The sequence below is a fragment of the Dipodomys merriami genome, unplaced genomic scaffold, assembly GCF_024711535.1.
Source record: "Dipodomys merriami isolate MVZ:Mamm:240054 unplaced genomic scaffold, mDipMer1.0.p SCAF_20, whole genome shotgun sequence".
Lineage (NCBI taxonomy): Eukaryota > Metazoa > Chordata > Mammalia > Rodentia > Heteromyidae > Dipodomys > Dipodomys merriami.
The window spans coordinates 24,217,450-24,237,566 of NW_027203382.1; the positions used below are offsets into that span (position 1 = coordinate 24,217,450).

At 40.3% G+C, this 20,117-nt stretch overlaps 1 protein-coding gene and 1 long non-coding RNA gene across 4 annotated transcripts in view; both read left to right on the forward strand.

The window, feature by feature from the left end:
* The window catches only part of Nln (neurolysin), an 89,143-nt gene extending 84,257 nt beyond the window's left edge, over positions 1 to 4,886 (forward strand). For all 3 annotated transcript variants that reach the window (XM_070031247.1, XM_070031249.1, XM_070031248.1), the window contains one exon: positions 3,123 to 4,886. In XM_070031247.1, coding sequence (XP_069887348.1) covers positions 3,123 to 3,272 — 150 coding nt within the window. In that variant the 3' untranslated portion in view covers positions 3,273 to 4,886. The remainder of the gene's footprint in view (positions 1 to 3,122) is intronic.
* Positions 4,887 to 8,085: 3,199 nt separating this feature from the next.
* LOC138832958 (uncharacterized) overlaps positions 8,086 to 20,117 on the forward strand; it is a 33,693-nt gene continuing 21,661 nt past the window's right edge. The window contains exon 1 of the long non-coding RNA XR_011373748.1: positions 8,086 to 8,152. This is a non-coding gene — a long non-coding RNA (uncharacterized lncRNA). The remainder of the gene's footprint in view (positions 8,153 to 20,117) is intronic.

Sequence of the window (20,117 nt, forward strand, 5' to 3'; positions counted from 1 at the left end):
AGTTCAGGCAGAAAAGTCTGAGAAGACACTGCTTCTAAAAATAAACAGCAAAAAGCTAGACTGGAGGCATGGCTCAGTGTTAGAGAAGCCTTGCACAATTGCCAGCAGATGTATGCTAATCTTTTAAGATTCAAAACCACAGAGGTAACTGGCATAGATTGTCCTTCATAGGAGGCTAATATGAGCTCTTGTGGGCAGATCCTCCCAAAGGGTATTGGTGACACGAAAATACTACCGTTGTAGAGTTCTTCTTCCTACCTTCCTTGACATTAACATTTCTTTTTTGTGAAGGTAAGGTGTAACAACTAAAGGTAAACACTTGGTACACCTGTGTCAGGTGTCTCTCAGACATCTCACCCTGAGGGCCCGATACTTTCCAAAAACACAAACAGTCACTTTCACTCCTTTTTTTCCCCTTAACAAAAGTAAGATCCTGTTACCAAAATGACTCTTAAACTCTTCTCAAAACTTCATTGCAAAGGAAATGAAACTATTAAAAGACCATTGCTGTGTAATTCAGGAAATTGAATCAACTTGTTTGGAAGCAGAAGCAGAGGAAGGACTGCTAAGACTGTAAAGAGACTAAACAGTGCCATGCTCTGAAATGACTCTGCCAGGCAGAGGAGGCGGGCACAGTCTTTCACAGGACCAGGGAGTCCCTCAATGCCTGCTTTGTTTTACCACCCAAACTTACATACAGTTATCTGCACAAAATGAGAATACTTGGTCAGATGTTCATCATTTGGGGTCTTCAGTTTTGATTTGCATTCCTATTTCTGTAATATTTGTGAATTGAATAATACCTTTGTAATAGATAAAAGGAATAAAATATGCGAAGGTTGAACATGAAGAATTTCTGCAGCTAAGTATTAATGATTGCTGAGTGTAGCCTGTAATACCACTATTTAGGAGGCTAAGACAAGAAGATCAGAATTTATATATTGTTGAGAATAATATATAATTATTGAGGTTGAATGAGTCTATGAGAGTTTACCTGTTATCTGTTCTACTAGTACATATTTTAAGTTTTACTTCATAAAAGGTTTAAAACACTTTTGTAATTTTGCAGATAAATTTAACTTCTATATAACTTATACTCAGAGAGCTGCACCACTAATTGGAAACATTAGTCATATTTAGACACACTGAACAATGAGAGAAAGGGAAGGAGGAGGTAAAGTGTGGTTGGACAAAGCTCTGATGGACTCCTGCTTACAATAACGAAGTTTATGACAAGGCAAACTATACTTCTATTTTAGAATCTAGGTTGACAGTAATATTCCTGCAGATGATACAAGAAATGAGGTATCATTTTTTTGGCATTTTTCCTAAAACAAACTAAAGCTAGTTCCTAATCCTTATCACCAGAGATTCAGGAAGTCCATTATCAGTGATTACAGACCTTCTCCTAAGAAACTTATAAATAAGGCAATAAGATCAACATGTGCCCTTTTAGTGAAATATTAGAACCACCTACAAGCTGTACTGCAGGCCCAAGACCTGACTAGTTGGAAGGCCATATGAAATAAAGCTGATGCAACAACTGAATGGGGGTTAAGGACTTAGTAAACAAAAATCTCAATAATTTCTATATTTTCTATGTGGAAATGATGACACCTGAGTTCAGGGAAGAGGCTAGGGATCTCTCTATATTGCCTAGGCTGTGTCCAACTTGTAGGTTCAAGTGGTCCTTGCACCTCAGCCTCCCAAGTAGCTGGGACAATGGGTTTATGCCACCATGTCCATCTTAAAGGAGTTTCAGTAAAATCTTTCATTAAAATTAATTTTAATTTACAGGTTTATGCCTGTAATCCTCACTACTTAGAAGGCTGAGATTTGAGGATCTTGGTTCAAAGCTAGCTCAGGCAGGAAAGTCAGTGAAACTCATCTCCAATTAACCACCAAAAAGCCAGAATAGAGTTGTGGCTCAATCAGTAGAATGCTAGCCTTGAGTGAAAAAAAGCTCAGGAACAATGCCCAGGCCCTGAGTTCAACCCCCAAGACAGTCATAGAAACTAATGATAATTAAAATGTGATTAATAGACTATTTGAAGTTACGCATGTACCTCATATTTCTGTTGGACAGTATTAAGAACTGTATCAGAATGCAACTTTGCTTGGCTATTTACTCCTAACAAAATTTCAGACTGACTTTAGATGTCAGCCTATAGATGATTGTTAAGTTTTAGTTTTATGGCCCTGTGGGACATTAAATCATTTTACATCCAACTTGTCTGATTTCTCCTTAAAAGTTTAATTTATCTCTGACTGTTGCACCAAGCAGAATCTTGTATTAAGTCATAGGTTAGATTGCTTTGTCTCTGGCAATGCATAGTTTTTCTTGTCTGTAAAGATAATGAGTTTGGTCATGTGCATGTAAACTTCAGGGATCCACTGTGAACTGTTTAGAATCTTCATTCATTTGACTGTCTTGCCTTGTTTCCCTAAAGGAAACTCTGAAAGGGAACTGAAAATATCTCATAATACTAATACAGAGTTCCAGCTGTTTTCTTTCAGTTTATCTGCTCCTGTGTTGACATAAATAAAGGCAAGACAACTGTGGTATGTCTTAAAATTCCAGGCCTCTATCCTTAGATAAAGCCACAAAGATTCTCATTCCCTGTGCAGACCCCTCAGAAGGGCCTTAGCCTGCAATGAGGGAGAGACTAGGGTTGATTTTGTTGGGGTGGTTTTCTGGGGGCCTCTCATAAAAACAGCCAAAGTCTCCTGACAGTTGTGGTCCTATTTCTAGGCTCCCAAAACCCATCTGTAGCTTTCTGGTACACTTGCATGGCTAAACCTATTGAAAGCGCCTTTGAAGTGGGATGACTGGTAGAACATGTCATATATGCCTTTGTGCTTTGTGTGGTTTGCCTGTTTGTCGGCTCACCCCTGAGAATCTAAGGAGAGAGCAATAAAAGACAATGTAGAAAACTTGAAGTTTTAGTTCCAAGTGTTTTAGCCACCAAGATAACTTCTGCATAGCCATAGCTGAAGAGAACATCTAAACAGAGCAAGGCTCAAGTCCTCTTTGTTTCTCTCGCCCCTTTCTCTTTTGTGTCTAAAGATCTGGAGAATTGCTGTGACCATGAATTATTAGGCACGATGTTTTGTTTTATTAGGTTGGAATGAAATACAGAAATCTAATCCTGAAACCTGGGGGATCTCTGGACGGCATGGATATGCTCCAGAATTTCTTGAAACGTGAGCCAAACCAAAAAGCATTCCTAATGAGTCGAGGCCTGCATGCTCCGGAAACTGGGGATCTTTGATAGCAGCGCATGTCTGGAGGACAACCAACAGCACCATGTGGTACCAGCCTGGAAACTGAAGGGAGATTTGCAAATAAAAACCTAGACTTGCTTTTGTTTTCTAATTTAAAAATTAATACAAATGTAAATGAAATTATAAATACCGTGACCGAAGAAAATACCCACTGGAAAATAGTTATACTATACAATTTCATAAAAATGGATTTGATTTCTTTTGATAAAAGTTTCATATAAATGTAATTTGATTTTTTAATTATTGTAATCTAGAGAATACAGTGTAAGAGGGCTAAGAATTTTTTAATTGGATCATATACATGATATAATTTGATCTTTGTTATATCTTGGAAGTTTTGTCCTTGGGACTGATAAATGAATTATCACGTGCCTCTGGAAAACATTTCCTTGGAACCCTACATCAGCCTGACCCTCTCTCTCAGTCAGGTATGACCTCACCTTTGCCTGCATACCTCAAGGCCAGAAGAATGTGCCTCAGTAACATGTTTATCTTCATAAACAGGCCAACTTCAATTAGTTCTTCCACCTGGGTTGGGGTTTTTTTCTATAACTCAGTTTGAATATCAGAAACTTTTTTAGTTCTGGCTGAAAACTGGCCTAATATATATTGCAACTGTTTGTATCTTATATGAGAGGCTCAATGCACCTCAGCACACAAGATGGTCAGTCTTTTAGAATAGTTGCCAGCCAGTATGCTAAAGAAGGCCAGGCATCTTTTTCAGGTTTTTTGTTTCTAAGGTGTAGTGATTTGCCTCCCATGGTAACACCTCCTTCAGAGTAGCAGGGAAACGTCATTGTGACTACTCAGTGTCATGGGAAGAAAGCTGAGAAGCAATGTCCAGAGGAGGGGTGACTCTGAGTGCTCAGGACTCTGCTCAGAACTGTTACACAAATACTGCCCTCAGCCCAGAGCAGCTCTTCCCATAGCCTGTTATTGTGTGGTTTTACTTTCAGTGAACCTTTGGATCTCTCTTTACCTCTCTTTACTGTGGTCCTAAATTCCAATTCAACAGCAGACCTGTAAACTCACAGTACTTTTGTTTCTCCTAGTATTCTACTCAATAAGGAAACCAAGACAGGATAATGAAAACTGAAAAGGTCTTCCAGCTGTTTCCCAGTACATACCTGAGCAATGAGTGCTGGTTAGGGGCAGCAGTCCCTAGATTTGCACGGTCTCTCAGAACTTTTTCTTCTCTAGTCCAAATGGACTTTGTGTTCATTTTTTCCCCTAATTATGTTACATAATTGAATTACAAATAGCAGGGCATATCAAGAGCTCTATGACTGGAAGGATTTTTTTCTCCCCAGTGCTAGGGCTCAAACCCCCAGGTTCCTCACATGCTAGGCAAGTGTTCTGAGCTGTTTTTGTGGTAGTCTTAGTAACCTCTGTAAGTTTTCTCATACCTTTCTCCACCCCAGATTCTTTTGTTTTCCACTTTCAGGCAAAAAATTCTCTTCAGCTTTTTCCAGTGCCCAATATGTGTCCTTGGTAAGAACTTTAACTGAAATCTTATTTCACATGCAAAAGCTGATCCTTGGAAAGCTGATCCTTGGTGTGGAAGAGATGCACACAATAAAGTTACATATTATCCACAAGAATGAGCTCACATTTCTTTCATACTTTTATGTCAAAACAAATTTATAACATAGCAAAAGCATAGTGGTATCTTTTTTTAAGGTCTAGCTTTAATATTTAAAATCTACCAAAGAATCATAGCAAAATTAAATTCTCTTGCATAATTCAAAAGGAAGGACTTGCTTTTCAAAACTTTCATAAAAGGTGACCAACCACTGACCTGAGCCCTCTCCCCTACCTGCCCACCAGAGTATGACACCTCACCAAGGTATTCTCGACAGAGGATAAAAATGAAAATTGTAATTAGGCAAACTTAACACTTCAGATTCATTGGCTGAACCATGCAAAGTCTCTTTGGTGATTGATCCAAGAGACTTAGCCCTACTTCAGGCTCTTTTCAGGCAAGTACTTCAAACATACCAATCTATACAGTAAGCATGATTTCTGAAGATTTTTAAGAAGAAAAAAAGTTTTGCTGTTATGCCACCTGGAATGTCTTTTCCCTCTAATACAAACATTGCATGTTACCTAGATACCTAGAATTTTCTTAAAGGGTTACTACCTGAGCTATTTTCACCAGATTCCTGCCTTTCTAAAGCCAAGAGGACAAAAGATGAAGATCTTTCAGAAGATCATCTCTCTGTAACAACACCCTACATTATGTGGAGGCCAAATTGAGAAAAGCTCTTAAAGGATATTTCTAAATGTCTTAACTTGTAGGGAATGGCTTAATTTTCTCCTTTGTCATTTTGCCTTTTGGTCAGGATCAGCCTGTGGATCCCCCCACCGGATCATCTGGTTTGGTTTGCATATGACTTCTTTTCTTTTTCTGTCATACACAAGTTGAGCAAGGTAATTACATTATTACTTTAGTTTGGACTGTTATAACTAAGTGTAACTATCCTGGTTTCAAAAACAGATGGTGATTCACACCTGTGATCCCAGTACTAGGGAAGCTGAGACCAAGAGAATCACAGGTTTGACACCAGACTGTTATGCACACAGACACACACTCACATCCACACCTTATATTTCTTAATCTGGAAGCTAAGAAGTCCCCTACTGTAAAGTCCTTGTGAGGGCTCCCTTCCTGGCTTGCTGCCACCACCCAGCCATGGGAAACAAGCCCTATAGTGTCCCTTATATAAAGACATGAATCCTATCCTGTGCTCTTCCCTGGTAACTTTATTCAACCTAATTGCCTCCCTCAAAGGCCCCACCTCCTAATACCATTACAGTGAGGGTCACAGCTTCCATTTACAAATTCAGGACGGAACAGAAATACTCAGTAGACAATGCAATCCTTCAAATTGGGTCTGGTTAACTGAACTCCCAAAGAATGTTACCAGATTCATCTGAATAGTAATGGTTAAAGCTGCATTCATCTCTAGATACAATTATTACACTTATATGACTTCCATTGGAAATTGGATAGCTCTTTGAAATTAATTATACTGTCTCTTATAAATGTTTAGTGAAAATAAGTGCAGAAAAGACATAAAATTTCATTGTCATTAGAAAACTCCAAAATTCAGTTTTCAGTCAACTTGTTAACACTGGAAACCATGGTGAGAGTCTTCCAGAGTTTTCTGCCTGGGCTGGCTTCAAACCATGATCTCCAGATCTCAGCCTCATGAGTAGCTAGGATGAACAGGTATAAGCCACCAGTGTCTGGCATATTGAACTTTTATGTAGTTAACTTCACCTGGCAGTTTCGTTTCCTCAGAAGATAAAGGAATATACAGTAGAGGAAAGAGGTATCTGTGTGTTTGGTTCTGTTGTTCTGTTCTTAGAAACTATTTTAGCTGCTTATTTCTAAAGACCAGGGGCTGGCCTTAAGTTTTACTCCCATGATAAAATATGGCACTTGAAATCATTAAGTCATGCCAAAGAATGGCTTAAAGAAAATATTCATTAAATTCAACAGGGCACTGGACATCATGGCTAACAGCCCAGTGGATTCCTAGCTGCTGGTTAAGAAGAATTGAATAATGCTTCATATTAAACTGAGGGAATTTTATGTCCTTCAGCTGAAAACACTAGAAGTTTCGTGTTATTTAACTGGAATGATCACAAACGATGCTGTTACTAATATTTAAAATCATCTCAGTGCTGAAACAAGCGTGCAGTTAGAGCCAAGTGTGGTGGCACATGTTATTAACTTCAGCACTTGGGAGGCTGAGGCGGGAGAACTGTAAGTTCCAGGTCAGCCTTTAATGTACACAATTTAAAACATGGTAAAAAGGAGGTGAAAGGTGACTGGTTAATGGTACTCAAGAAAAATGACGGCGGGTTTACTTAACCAAATTTGAAAAATACAGCAAACCTGAGAACAACCAGGAGGGAGCCCAAAAGCCTTTGAAAAATGCAATGGTAAGAATGTGGTCCAGGTGAAGAAAAGTAAGTCTTCAAGACTCCACTGTGATAAGATCAGTCACAGCTGGAATGCTGCCATTTTAGGTGTCATATTTTAAGTGGATTCTGGCCAAGTCTTGGAAGAGTCTGGAGGAGCTGGAACAATATGGTGATGACCTTGAAATTGCTTATCTGCAGAGATGCATGCAAGTTAGGAAGTTCAACCTAGCAGGTAAATTCAAAAGTAGAAATAATAGTTTTCAACTACTTGCATTTCCCGGGGGAGAGAACCAGCTAGTTCTTTGTGGCTTCAAAGGCAGATCTTGAAGATACTGTTGGAGAAATAGTCTTTAATTCAATGTGAAGAAGCAGTTTCTAATAGTGTTGATTAAAAGCACCTTGTGCTGCTATTAATAAGTATTCATAAATAGCCTATGGTGCTACAGTGCTACTGAGAGGAGTCCTCCCTTGAGTGCTGCTTGTACCAGATCAGCTTTTGTGAGGGGAATCAGAAAACCACCACTGAAGCGAAACCTTAGCACATTGAGCTTCGAGGGGCATTTAGATTGTTGCATAGGAGCTGCTTAGGGTGAAGTGTTTCTCATTCATCTGGGAGTCAGCCAGTGCCTGCCCAGGCTCCTTGTGGATAATCCAGTGTGACAATCATAGCTGTAAACTTGATTGTATTGAGAAGTACCTTGAAGATTAGTAAAACATACTGCTGGGTGTGTCTATGAAGGCATTCCAGAGATCATTAACTAAAGGAGGGAAACCTGCCTGAATATGGGTGGTACCACCCATTAGGCTGGGAGCCCAGAAGGAATAAAAAGGGGAAGAGTGCATAAACATTCTCTCACTGCGCTTCCTGGCTGCCATGATATGAGCTACTCTTACCCACTTTGGCTCCATGATGGACTGAAACCTCTGATACCAGGTGCCAAAATAAGTCTGAGATCTCTCCTTTAAGTAATTTCTCTCAGGTTACAGCAGGAGTTTATATAGATGGTTCAGAATTAAGTTTCCTTTGTCTTCTGTTCATATTATTAACTTCCATTATGACTAATAAGAGCTTAAGGAAAAACACCAAAAACAATTTTAACAATTTTTTTTAAAGAAAAACACATGGTAGTGGATACTTGTAATCCTGGCACTTGGGCATCAAAGGATGAGGATTTGAAGTTTGAAACCAGCTTTCTACTTCTTGTCTCAATCTTGTCTTTGCTAGTCTTGCTACATTCTTGTCTCAAATCAAAACATGAACAAAGAATGAAAAAAACACCCGCAGGTAGTACATCTTGTCAACTTGATTGTATTGAGAGATGCCTATAGGATTTGTAAAGCAAACCTCCTGATGAGTCTGATGTTGTTACCAGAAAGGGTTATCTCATGAGGGCTCTGACCACATCTGTAGCTTATTCCACATAGATTCTAGATTTGAAGGGAGGTGGTAGAAACTAGGAGGTAAGAAAGCCATCACTGGAGACATGTGTTTGAAGGGTGTAGTTTGCCCTGGCCAGTCCTGATTCTGTTCTGCTTCCTGGCTGTCATGATGGGAGCTATTCCTCCTTTGCTCTCCCTACTATAAAAAACAAAAAACAAAAATACCAAATCTCTGCAACCATGAGCAACATAAATAATGCCCCTCATTAAGTTTTATTTCTCTCAAGTATTACATTGAGAGCCATGCCAATCTCCCAATATGTCAGTCCTTTACTGTGTATCATCTGTGATTTCCTTTTACAGAGACAGGAACTGATTAGGCAGATCAGTGGTGGGCTGATCTTAACAGAGTTTCTGACAAGGCTTGGACAGAGGCTAGACTTGATATCCCAATTTCTTTTATTTGCTTAATCATACTTCATGAAAGTTCTTGTTTTTTTGTTGTTGTTGTTCCTGTCAGACCTGTATATTTTTGTAATTTATCACTGTAATTTAAAGTTTAATGAGATAGTACATGTACATATATACTGCTTACACAAATCAAAGGGTATAAAAATGGAGATAGTTGGCTGGGAATGTGGCTCATTAGTAGAGTGCTTGCCTAGCATGCATGACACCCTGGGTTTTATTCCTCCGTACCAAATAAACAGAAAAAGCTGGAAGTGGTGCTGTGGTTCAAGTGGTAGAGTGCTAGCCTTGAGCAAGAGAAGCTCAGGGACAGTGCCCAAAGTTCAAGCCCCAGGACTGGCAAAAAAAAAAAAAAAACAGGGTGAAACTTAAGTTACCCATCTACCATTGTCTCTCACATATCCAGTGCTCCCATAGGCTGCCACTAGAACCAGTTTCTTTTTTTTTTTTTTAGGTTTCATTTTATTTTTATTTTTATTTTTTGTGAACATACTGTACAGAGGGGTTACAATTACATGGGCAAGATAATGAGTACATTTCTTATCAAGCATTGCAGCCTCCTCCTTTGTTTACCCTTCACATCCCTTCCCAGCCTATCCCCACCCCTCCAATCCCCCCCCCCCCGCACCAAAGTTGTAAAGTTCCTTTTCGACATGACAACTTGTACTTCTCATAGTTGCAATGGGTCCACCTGTATCCTTAAACGACTTGTTTTCCCCCATCGCCTCCACAAATTATACCGACATCAAATATAGTGAAAGCTGTGGTTATAGTGTGGGGGAGGGACATACAAAGCAACAAAGAAATAATCTTATAAATGAGTTAGAAACAAATGCATGAAAGAAATAAACATTTAAACACATATCTAAGGGTTCATTTTCCTAACATCACATTATCTGACTATGGAGGTTCCTGAAAAGACTTCACATAGAGCTCCCCTATGACCCAGCAATCCCACTTTTGGGCATTTACCCAAATGTTTACAAACAAGACCAGCACAACTATGTTTATTGCAGCATTATTTACCATGGCTAAGATATGGAACCAACCCAGATGCCCCACAGTAGATGAATGGATCAAGAAAATGTGGTATATATACACAATGGAATTCTATGCCTCCATCAGAAAGAATGACATTGCCCCATTTGTTAGGAAATGGAAAGGCTTGGAAAAAAATTAAGTGAAGTAAGCCAAGCCCAAAGAAACATAGGTCCCAGGGTTTCCCTTATTTGCAATATCCAGTTTCTTATATTTTTCCAGTGATAGTTTACACATAATGACACCACTATTTTTCTTTTTTTAACATTAAGATAATCGAAACTTTACTTAGATCATTGACTTCAAGAAATCATAGATGAAATTTGCACAGAATGATATTAAACATACAGCATGTCAAAGTCTGTAGGATGGAGGCAGTGGCTTTTCCAATCTCTGGGAATATAGATTAACAGACTTTCCTCAAATGAGATGTGAAGTGGAGGTTCACATCCATGGATAGGCCATTTGCAGAGTCCCTTCTTTTTGCCTGTACTTGAGATTTCTTCTGAGTTTTTGAGTCACCATTCTTTCTTTTCACTTTCCTTATCTGATCTTACACCAACTCAGTTTTTGAGGAGGAAAACGCCTGTCTCATGAAAGGGCTTCAGGGAAAGGAATCATTGCTTTGCAATCAGGTCCACAATTTCTTTTGATCTTTTTTCTTTTATGTTTTTGTACAAGCTGGAGGATGGAAAATGGCCCTTGGAATGAAATCATGAGAAGTATTGAGGCAAGAAAAGAATGAAGCCAAGTCTTAAAGGGAGACATCATTTTTTGTACCTTCTTTTTCACTAGTGAATATTTAAAGATTGTGTGTGTGTGTGTATCCACATGCGTGTGTACACATGACAGTCCTGGGCTTATACTTTCTCTAAGCTAGTGCTCTCCCACTTGAGTTACAGCTCTACTTCCAGATTTTTGGTGTTTAATTGGAGATAAGAGTCTCAGACTTTCCTGCACAGGCTATCTTCAAACCACAATCCTCAGATCTCAGCCTCCTGAGAAACTAGGATTACCAACTTGAGCCACTGGTACCCAGTGATCTGATGCATTTCAATTAATGATTGCCTAGAATCCCATTGTATAAATGTAGGATGATGTATTTAATCCATCTTCTATTGAACATTTAGGTTTTTGCCCCTCTATTTCCCCCCTGGTGGCCCAGGTGCTCTTACATGCTAAACAAATGCTCTAATACTGACATGTACTCCAGTCTTTAGACTTATAAACCCTGTTATCAAGACTATCCTCATATTATTTTTTTGCCTCTGCTACTTTAATTGCTAGATGCATTTTTAAAATGTAATTTCTAGTCCAATGGGTAAAAGTATATTAAAAAAGTGACCAATATTGTCCAAAAAAAGTACTGTTTAAGACATTCATTTAGCAATGAGAAAATTAGTAAAAATAAATTAGGAAAAGAAAAGTAATGGAAGCAAGTAAGTAAAATATTCTGGTAAGCCATCCTTTATATTGCTCTTTTTCTAATGGGTGACACAGAATGAAGGTTACTTCTTTCAGAAAGTTGTAGGAGTGATACCAAATGGGAATTTTCTCACTCTCCTAATGATTGGATAGGTCCTAAAAGGAATGCAAGACTTCATCTCAGAACAAAGGAGGCATCAGTCCCTTTGTATTCATGGTAAAGTGGAGAAAACCAGAAGATCCATTTTGTCATTCCTGTCCCAAATCAGATGCCTTTCTATGGTCTGGAGCATTTGTGTGCCTGACAAGTGGGACTTGTGCTGTGATTCACAATGCCATCACTGTTCTAAACATGCACATGGCCCACTCTCTCTCAGCTTCAATTTAAAAATCTTCAGTCAGAGGCAATTATCCTCTGTTTTGTTCGGTCAGCAGCACATTAGCCAGTGAATTTCCAACTGAGATCAGGTACTGTGAGACAAAATTCTTACCCCTGTAGACCCCTTTCTTTGGAGATCCCTGAACTGGGACATTTTTTTTAAAACCTTGCATCGCCTTCCCTAACCTCACCTTAGTTAAGTGGGAGGAGAAGGAGGGAATTCAGAGTAGTTTAATACCAGTGGCTCAGGCCTGTAATCCTTCTAGCTACCCAGGAGGCTGAGATATGAGGATCAAGGTTTGCAGTCAGCCCAGGCAGCAAACTTAGTGAGACTCTTAGCTCCAACCAACTACCCAAAAAAGCCACAAGTGGAGCTGTGGCTTAAGAGGTAGCTTTAGCCTTGAGCACAAAAGCTCAAGGACAGCACCCAGGCCTTGAATTCAAGTCCCAGGAAAGGCAAAAAAAAGAAAATGAAATAAAAGGTACCCTAACAACGTTTATTTCTAAAAGAAGGCAGGGGCTCTGTATTGAGTTCCATCTTTGTACTTCATTATGGTCACGCTACTGATTTTTCAGTAGATAGATGGCACATCCTGTGGTTTAACCAGATACAGGCAGCATCTCCATTCTCTCTCACTCTATCTCTGTGTGTGTGTGTGTGTCTCTCACTCTCTAGCTCTCTTGCTCTGCTCTCTTGCTCTCTCAGCAAGTGCTATTTGACTTGAGCTATGCCCCCAGCCTAGAAGTATCTTTTTCTTTCCTGCCATTTTTCCTTTTCTTTGTTTTCTTCCAAAAGTCCCATTTTGGTGAATAGAAGACTCTGGGCAATTCTCTGCATGAACATGACAGAAGTCAGAGGCAGAAAATGTGGTCAGTGATCCTGAAAACAATCTAGATCCTTTCAAATTTTGGAACAAAGACTGATGGGGGAAGATTCTATTCAGTGCACTGGTTCTAAGGACCACAGGCTAATGTCTAATGTCCGAAGGCTGAGAGGTGTGGCAGGGTCAGGATAAGAATATATTATATATAACCATTCCTAAAAGTAAATTCCCTTTTAAAATGTTTGTGCTGGGCCGAGGGACATAGGTCAATGGTAGAATATTTTGCTTCGCTAGCATGACTGAGACCCAATATTAGAATATTAGAGTCGGGCTGGGAAGGTGGCTCAGTGGTAGAGTGCTTACCTTGCATGCATGAGGCCCTTGGTTCGATTCGTCAGCACCACATAAGCAGAAAAAAAAAGCCGGAAGTGGAGCTGTGGCTCAAGTGGTCAAGTGGTAGAGCGCTAGCCTTGAGCTGAAGAGCTAAGGGACAGCGCCCAGGCCCAGAGTTCAGGCCCCACAACCGGACCCAAAAAAAAAAAGAATATTAGAGCCGACCAGTTCTTAAAAAAAAAAAAAAAGTGGGGCTGTGGATCAAGTGGTAGAGCTCTAGCAAGTAACAAAAAACTAAGGGATATTGCTTAGGCTCTGAGTTCAAGCCATAGAGCAGCGTGGGCATGCACGCCTGCACACGCGAGCACACACACACACACAAATTGTGCAGAGCTTTCAGACTTGGTTTTTTTCATAACTCATTAACTAACATATTTAGAGGGTCCTACTATGTAGCTAAGTCTGTACAAAAATATAGATCGGAATTCCTGCTTCAGTCTCCTGAGAGCTGGAATTACAGACGTGTACACCTAACCCTCACTAAATCATTTTAAGTAAGAACAGGAACTTGTTCCAGGCTGGGCATCAATGGCTCATACTTGTAACCCGAGCTATTTGGAAGGCTGAGATCTGAGGATCTTGGTTTGAAGGCAGTTCAGGCAAGAAAGTCTGTGAGATTCATTTCTAATCACAAAAAAAAAAAAAAAAAGCTAGGAGCAGAGCTGTGGCTCAAGTGGTAGAGTACTAACCTTGAGCAAAAGAAGCTCAAGGACAGGGGCTGGGAAGGTGGCTCAGTGGTAGAGCACTTGCCTCGCATGCATAAGGCCCTGGGTTCGATTCCTCAGCAAAAGCAAAAAGCAAAAAGCCGGAAGTGGCGCTGTGGCTCAAGTGGTAGAGTGCTAGCCTTGAGCTGAAGAGCTGAGGGACAGCGCCCAGGCCCAGAGTTCAGGCCTCACGACCGGACCCCCCCCCCCCAAAAAAAAAAAGCTCAAGAACAGCACCCAGGCCTGAGTTTAGGCTCCAGGACCAGCACAAAAAAAAAAGAAAGAAAAGAGGAAACAAAAGAACTTGTTCCAGGAGCTAGGGGTATGGCTCAAGGAGTACAACGCCTGCCTACTAAGTGTAGAGCCCTGAGTTCAAAACCCTGGGCGGGGAAGGTGGCTTAGTGGTAGTGTTTGCGCATGAGGCCCCAGGGTTCGATTGGTCAGCACCACAGAAGCAGAAAAGGCCAGAAGTGGCGCTGTGGCTCAAGTGGTAGAGCGCTAGCCTTGAGCTGAAGAACTGAGGGACAGAGCCCAGACCCAGAGTTCAGGTCCTACAACCGACAAACAAACAAACAAACAAAAAACCCTAGTACTGCTCCCTCCCCTCCCTCCAAAGATGAGAATTTGTTTCAGGAAAGCCAAACTGCTACTAGGCTGTAGCCATTGAAGTTCAAGTTAAGATAGAGTCTATAGAATCTAGTTAAAACTAACTTGTTCTATTAGTGGAATGTATCTTCATATTGAAGTCTACAAAGACCTGATTAGTTCGGCTGTCTACCTGATAAGATTAAGATTTCGCAGTACTCCAGAATTCAACTAGGGGCTTGTTAGAACAGTGGCAACACAGTTTTCTTTGGTGCCTGTGGACAAAATGTCAGTACGCCTGCTGCGTGCCTCTGAGGCAAGAGAAATTAAATCATGCATTAGAATGTGAATCCTGGGTCCAGGATAAAGTTCTCTTACCTTGAATACCTTGACTCTCCCAGGTAAAGGTCACTAAACAGAACTAAACGCCAGGAGGGAGGGAGACCGAAGGGCTGCGTAAGGAACCTGGAAGTTAGATGATATTGCTGATGGCAAGGACAATTGTTGCTTTGGAAGCTGAGGTGCCAGTGTGCCTATAATGAAGTAAATGTAGATACATTCCACCTGGGAAGCCCTGGAACTTGAAGGCAAGTAGCTATAAACAAGGACTGTGGCAGGAATGTAAGGGGAGCATGGAAGTTCAAGGGAACGGAGTGTTCAGTTTCAAAGATCTGCTCCACAAACAATCATTTCATTTCTGGTGAAGGAGGGAAGTTTTACTTTTCAAAAATATTGTTATAAAATGTTGAACTGCTTCCAAAGCATTTCCAGAAGTTGTTAAATAAAATTACAAGTGTAAGTTCCAAGGAACGCCTCAAAACTTCATTACTTCTTAATGTATAAGGCCTTTTGTTTTGAGTATTACCCAAACTGACTTTATTGTGCCAGCTAGAAAAAAAATCTAGCTGCCCCCATGAGACACCCCTCCTCAGAGGAAGGAGGAGGGAGCCCTTTGGCAGACTTGACAGGCAGTTTTTAATATTTCCAAACAGCCAAGTTAATCAGTAACTAAGAGGTCAGATTGTGGCCTCAATCCTCACTGAGTGATAACAAGTATAAATAACTCTTCTGGGTCAGATGCTTCTGTCTTAAATCTTAGCAATCATTTTAATCAGAGTTTTGATCTTGAATCTTCCTTTTTGACCATTCTTGGAGCAAAGAAAACATATTTTCATGTTTTCACCACTAGAACACTTAAATATAAGGGTGGAAAGTGTAAGGCATGTCTTTTCCTTTCCCGTCTGGAGTTTACAAAGCAACTGTAAGAGAAAGTACAGTCTCAGCCCACAGTTTATATCCTCCCTTTGCACACAGGATTAAAAGTTCTTTTGGGGGCTGGGAATGTGGCTTAGTGGTAGAGTGCTTGCCTAGCGTACGTGAAGCCCTGGGTTTGATTCCTCAGTACCACATACACAGAAAATGCAGGAAGTGGTGCTGTGCCTCAAATGGTAGAGTGCTAGCCTTGAGCCCAGAGAGCCAGGCCCTGAGCTCAAGCCCCAGGACTGTTTTTTGTTGTTTTTTTTTTAAAGTTCTTTTTTGTCCTCAGCCAAAAAAAAAAAAAAAAAAAAAAGGCCAGGTGCCACTGGCTCATGCCTGTAATCCTAACTACTCAGGAGGCTGAGATCTCAGGATTGCGGTTCAAAGCCAGCCTGGGCACAATAGTCCATGAGACTCTTATGTCCAATAAACCACTAGAAAACTGGAAGTGGCGCTGTGGCTCAAGCAGTAGAGCGCTCTCCTTGAGCTGAAGAGCTCAGGGACAGTGCCCAAGCCCAGAATTCAAGCCCCACAACTAGAAAAAAAAAGAAAGAAAGAAAGAAAGAAAAGAAAAGAAATATAAATCTTAGGTTTGTTTATTACATGGTCTGTGCCTTTCCTAGGTCAATGGGGTACAAATTTTTATTTAGTTAAGCAGCATTTTCCCCCAGATGCAGGGGAACTCTTCTTCACAGAGCTCCCTGTAAGCTTATCCAAGCACTCTTGAATCTCCCAGGTAGACACCCCCAAAATAGCAGTGTTTAGAGAGGCGGGATGACTTCATTCACAGTGTCATCACTGCATCCCAGTGCAAGTTCAAGGTTTCCACTAACCAGAGTTGCTAAAGACTGCTCAAACCAACTGGTTATCTATGCTATTCTTGATATGGAAGTTTCTCCAATAATAATTATGCTTTATACAAAACATAATAATTCTGATCACATTACATATTTACCAAGTGAGCAAGAAATTGCAAGAAAGCATTCTTTTGACTCTTAACAATTTGTAGTCAAAAGGACTAGATAGTTGTATTTTTTAATCTACGGTCAAATATATTTCAAAGGACAAAAATAGACTAAGATATATCAAAAGGAATAAAGGCTGTTTTTGGTGGTATACACCTGTTTCTCAACTATTCAGGAAGCAGAGATGGAATTATGATTTGAGTCCAAACCTAGGCAAAAAGTTAGTGAGATCTCAACAAACAAGTCAGATATAGTGCTTCACATTTATATTAGCAACTATGCAAGAGATGTAGATAGGAGGATTGTGTTTCCAGGCCAACCTGGGCAAAAGCATAAGGCTTTCTCTCAAAACATCTACAGCAGGGCTGGGAAGGTGGCTCAGTGGTAGAGCGCTTGCCTTGCATGCCTGAGGCCCTGGGTTTGATTCCTCAGCACCACATAAGCAAAAAGAAAAAAGCCGAAAGTGGCGCTATGACTCAAGTGGTAGAGCGCTAGCCTTGAGCTGAAGAGCTGAGGGACAGTGCCCAGGCCCAGAGTTCAGGCTCCACAACCGGACCCCCCCCCAAAAAAAAAATCTACAGCAAAAACAAAAGTATAAGGCCTTGTTCTAATAAGTATAAGGTCCTGAGTTCAATCCACAGTACTTCCCCGCCTCTGAAAAAAAGATAAAGTCCATAATAGCTACCCTGATTTCCCATGAGAAAGGAAAGAAACAGACTGGAAAGGTTTTAGATATATAGGTAATATAAAAAGGAAAAGATGGTTATACTTTTAAAGCCAGCACAATGATTCTGTCACAACTCTGTTGTATTGGTAGGGATCTGTCTGTCAGTATTGAAGATGGACACAATTCATGCCATGGACATAGATCACTAAACTTCCACACATGCACCATGAGATGGCTACTTGAGTGCTCACAAGATCTGTGTTTATGATAGTGAAAGACTGAAACCTAGCAAGGTGTCCATATATCAAGGCACCCATGCAGTGGGTCTTTGAATTGCAATGAAGATGAGTGAATTAAAGCGACATTTATCAATAGAGATATGATCAAATAGCCCAGAAGTGCTATCGTGGAAGGATATGTTCAAATTACCCCTCATCTACAGTTACATGTATAGATGTGTACTCAAAACAATACTATGGATCTGTGCATAGCCATATAAAATATCCATACCACCCTACACATGCTCCATCTTTCCTGATCAGAAGCTAGGTACAGCTGGTACTTGGATGGGAAAATGGACACTGAATTCAAGACTTGTTCCTCTGGCTAGCAAAAAAGGAAAGCTAATACAGGGATAACACAGAGAAAGCTGCAATTTACAGCTACAACATTTTTTTCTTTAAAACTCCAATCCAAATATGACAAATATAAATGTTTTTTAAAAGCCTTTTTAAAAATTGCTTGAAACATTTTATATTCTTTTAAAACATATTTTTGAAGAATTTGTCAGGTTTATGGCTTTCAAATCAAATCTCTAAATCCATTGTGTCATGATATATCTATATATCCTAATTTTATTATATATCATAACTTCAATCATGCAAAACTTGTATGGAGTTTCCATACGGGTTTTTTGTTTAAGACTACCCCTTGGGTCATCCTACAAGTGCCAAAAATCTATTGAAAATCTGAAACAGTTGAAGCCATAGTCTGAAAAGCATAGAAGTAAGACCGGGATGTAGCTCAGTATAATTGTCTTGGGGAAATCAAAGCTTAGCCTCAAAAGTTGGGTCAGACTCCTGAATCTACTCCTCTATAGCTGGTATCTCAACATGACTTGATTTTTTTTTTTTTTTTGCAATACTGAGATTTGTACTCAGGGCCTCATGCTTGTTAAGCAAGTGCTGTACCACTTGATCCATCCCCCGCCAACTCCTTAGCTTCATACTCTGATGCCCTCACTTCAGGTTAGCTAGTGCTGGGGTTGTAGTCATGAACCACCATACCTAGCTCCATGGAAGCTACTTTTGTCTCTTTTATTTGCTGCTATATCTCAGTAGAGATACACAAGATAGAAAAATTATTCATTCATATTTAAATAAATAAATTGACTTGTGACAGAAAGTAGAGAGGTAGTTACTTTGGGTTGGTGACAAAGAAGGAGCTTGAAAAACTTGTTCTATATCTTTATTACATGTATAGTTATATAGGTATATTGATTTTAAATGCATTGAGATATTCAACTGAATAATTGTACCATATTCTGATTAAAACTGATGGGATTTTTTTTTAAATGTTAGCAAAGTGCATCAAAGTTCCCATCATTTTATAAGGTGACAAAGCTACAATTCAACTCTAATGTGTCTGATTCCCACATTTGTTGTCTGTTATACTATCTCTGGGACAGACAATGTGCTCTTAGTTATTATCTTCTGTTTTCAAGAGCTTTGGACCCTGAAATCAGAGAAATGATTGGAGTGTGTGTGTGTGTGTGTGTGTGTCTCCCCTGGGAAGCCTGATATGATGTGATAAACACAGTCTGTTTTCCAGCGCAAGAGTTATTCCCCCTCAGAGGTTCCCATTTCCAAACCCCAAATCAGATACTTAACCAAATAGCTTTTCACTGGTATGATGGTCACTTTTATTTGTCACCTTGGATAGATTATGTGTGTCCTAGTCATTCACTCAAGTACTGATTCAGGTGTTGTTGAAAAGGCATAGAGCAGTAGTCATAGTGAACAGCTACATCCAGTTGACTTTAAGAAAAGATACTCCTTTAAAGCCCTAGTGAGCCCCATCCAGTTAGCTGGAAGTCTATAAGAACAGAACTGAAATGTCTCCAAGAAGGTAGAAATTCTGCTTTTGAACCTAAATGTCAATTCCTGCCTGTCTTCCCCAATGGCCTGGTCAGCGTATTTTAGACTTGCCTACCTCGCCCCCATAATCACACAAACTAATTCCTTGCAATAAATCCCTTCCCTTCCTCTCCCCTTCTCCCCTTGCTTCCTCTGCCATCTTTTCTTGCCTCCCCTCCTTTCCCCTGCTCTTTATTTGCCTCCTCTCCTGGCTTCCTCTCCCTCCTCCTCTCTCTTTCCCTCCATCCTTCATTCCTTCCCTCCATCCCTTTCTCCATTTCTCTTTCTCTGCTCACTAGGTGAGTCTGTGCATACAAGCATGCATGCATGTGTGCAAGTATGCGTGCATGTGATGAATAGCCCCTGGACGTACAAAAGATAGGTGAATTCTTTTGTTTGTTCATGTCTGGTGAGAATCCCTAGGGCAGGTTCACCCCTGGGATTCACTTTATCAACTGGACTTAGGCACCTGCAAGGACTGGCCCTGACTGAGTGTGATTGCTACCGTCCCATGCCTGTGTTGCTATGAGCTGTGCATTGATCTCCTTTCCCATGTTATCTCACACTGAAGTCCTGCCCTCACCCTTGCTAAGTACCTTACCCTTTAGTTTGAAGTAGGTTAAGTCATAAGTTCCATTTGGACTTTATTCTACTGAACCCAGACTACTTCACTGGCAAC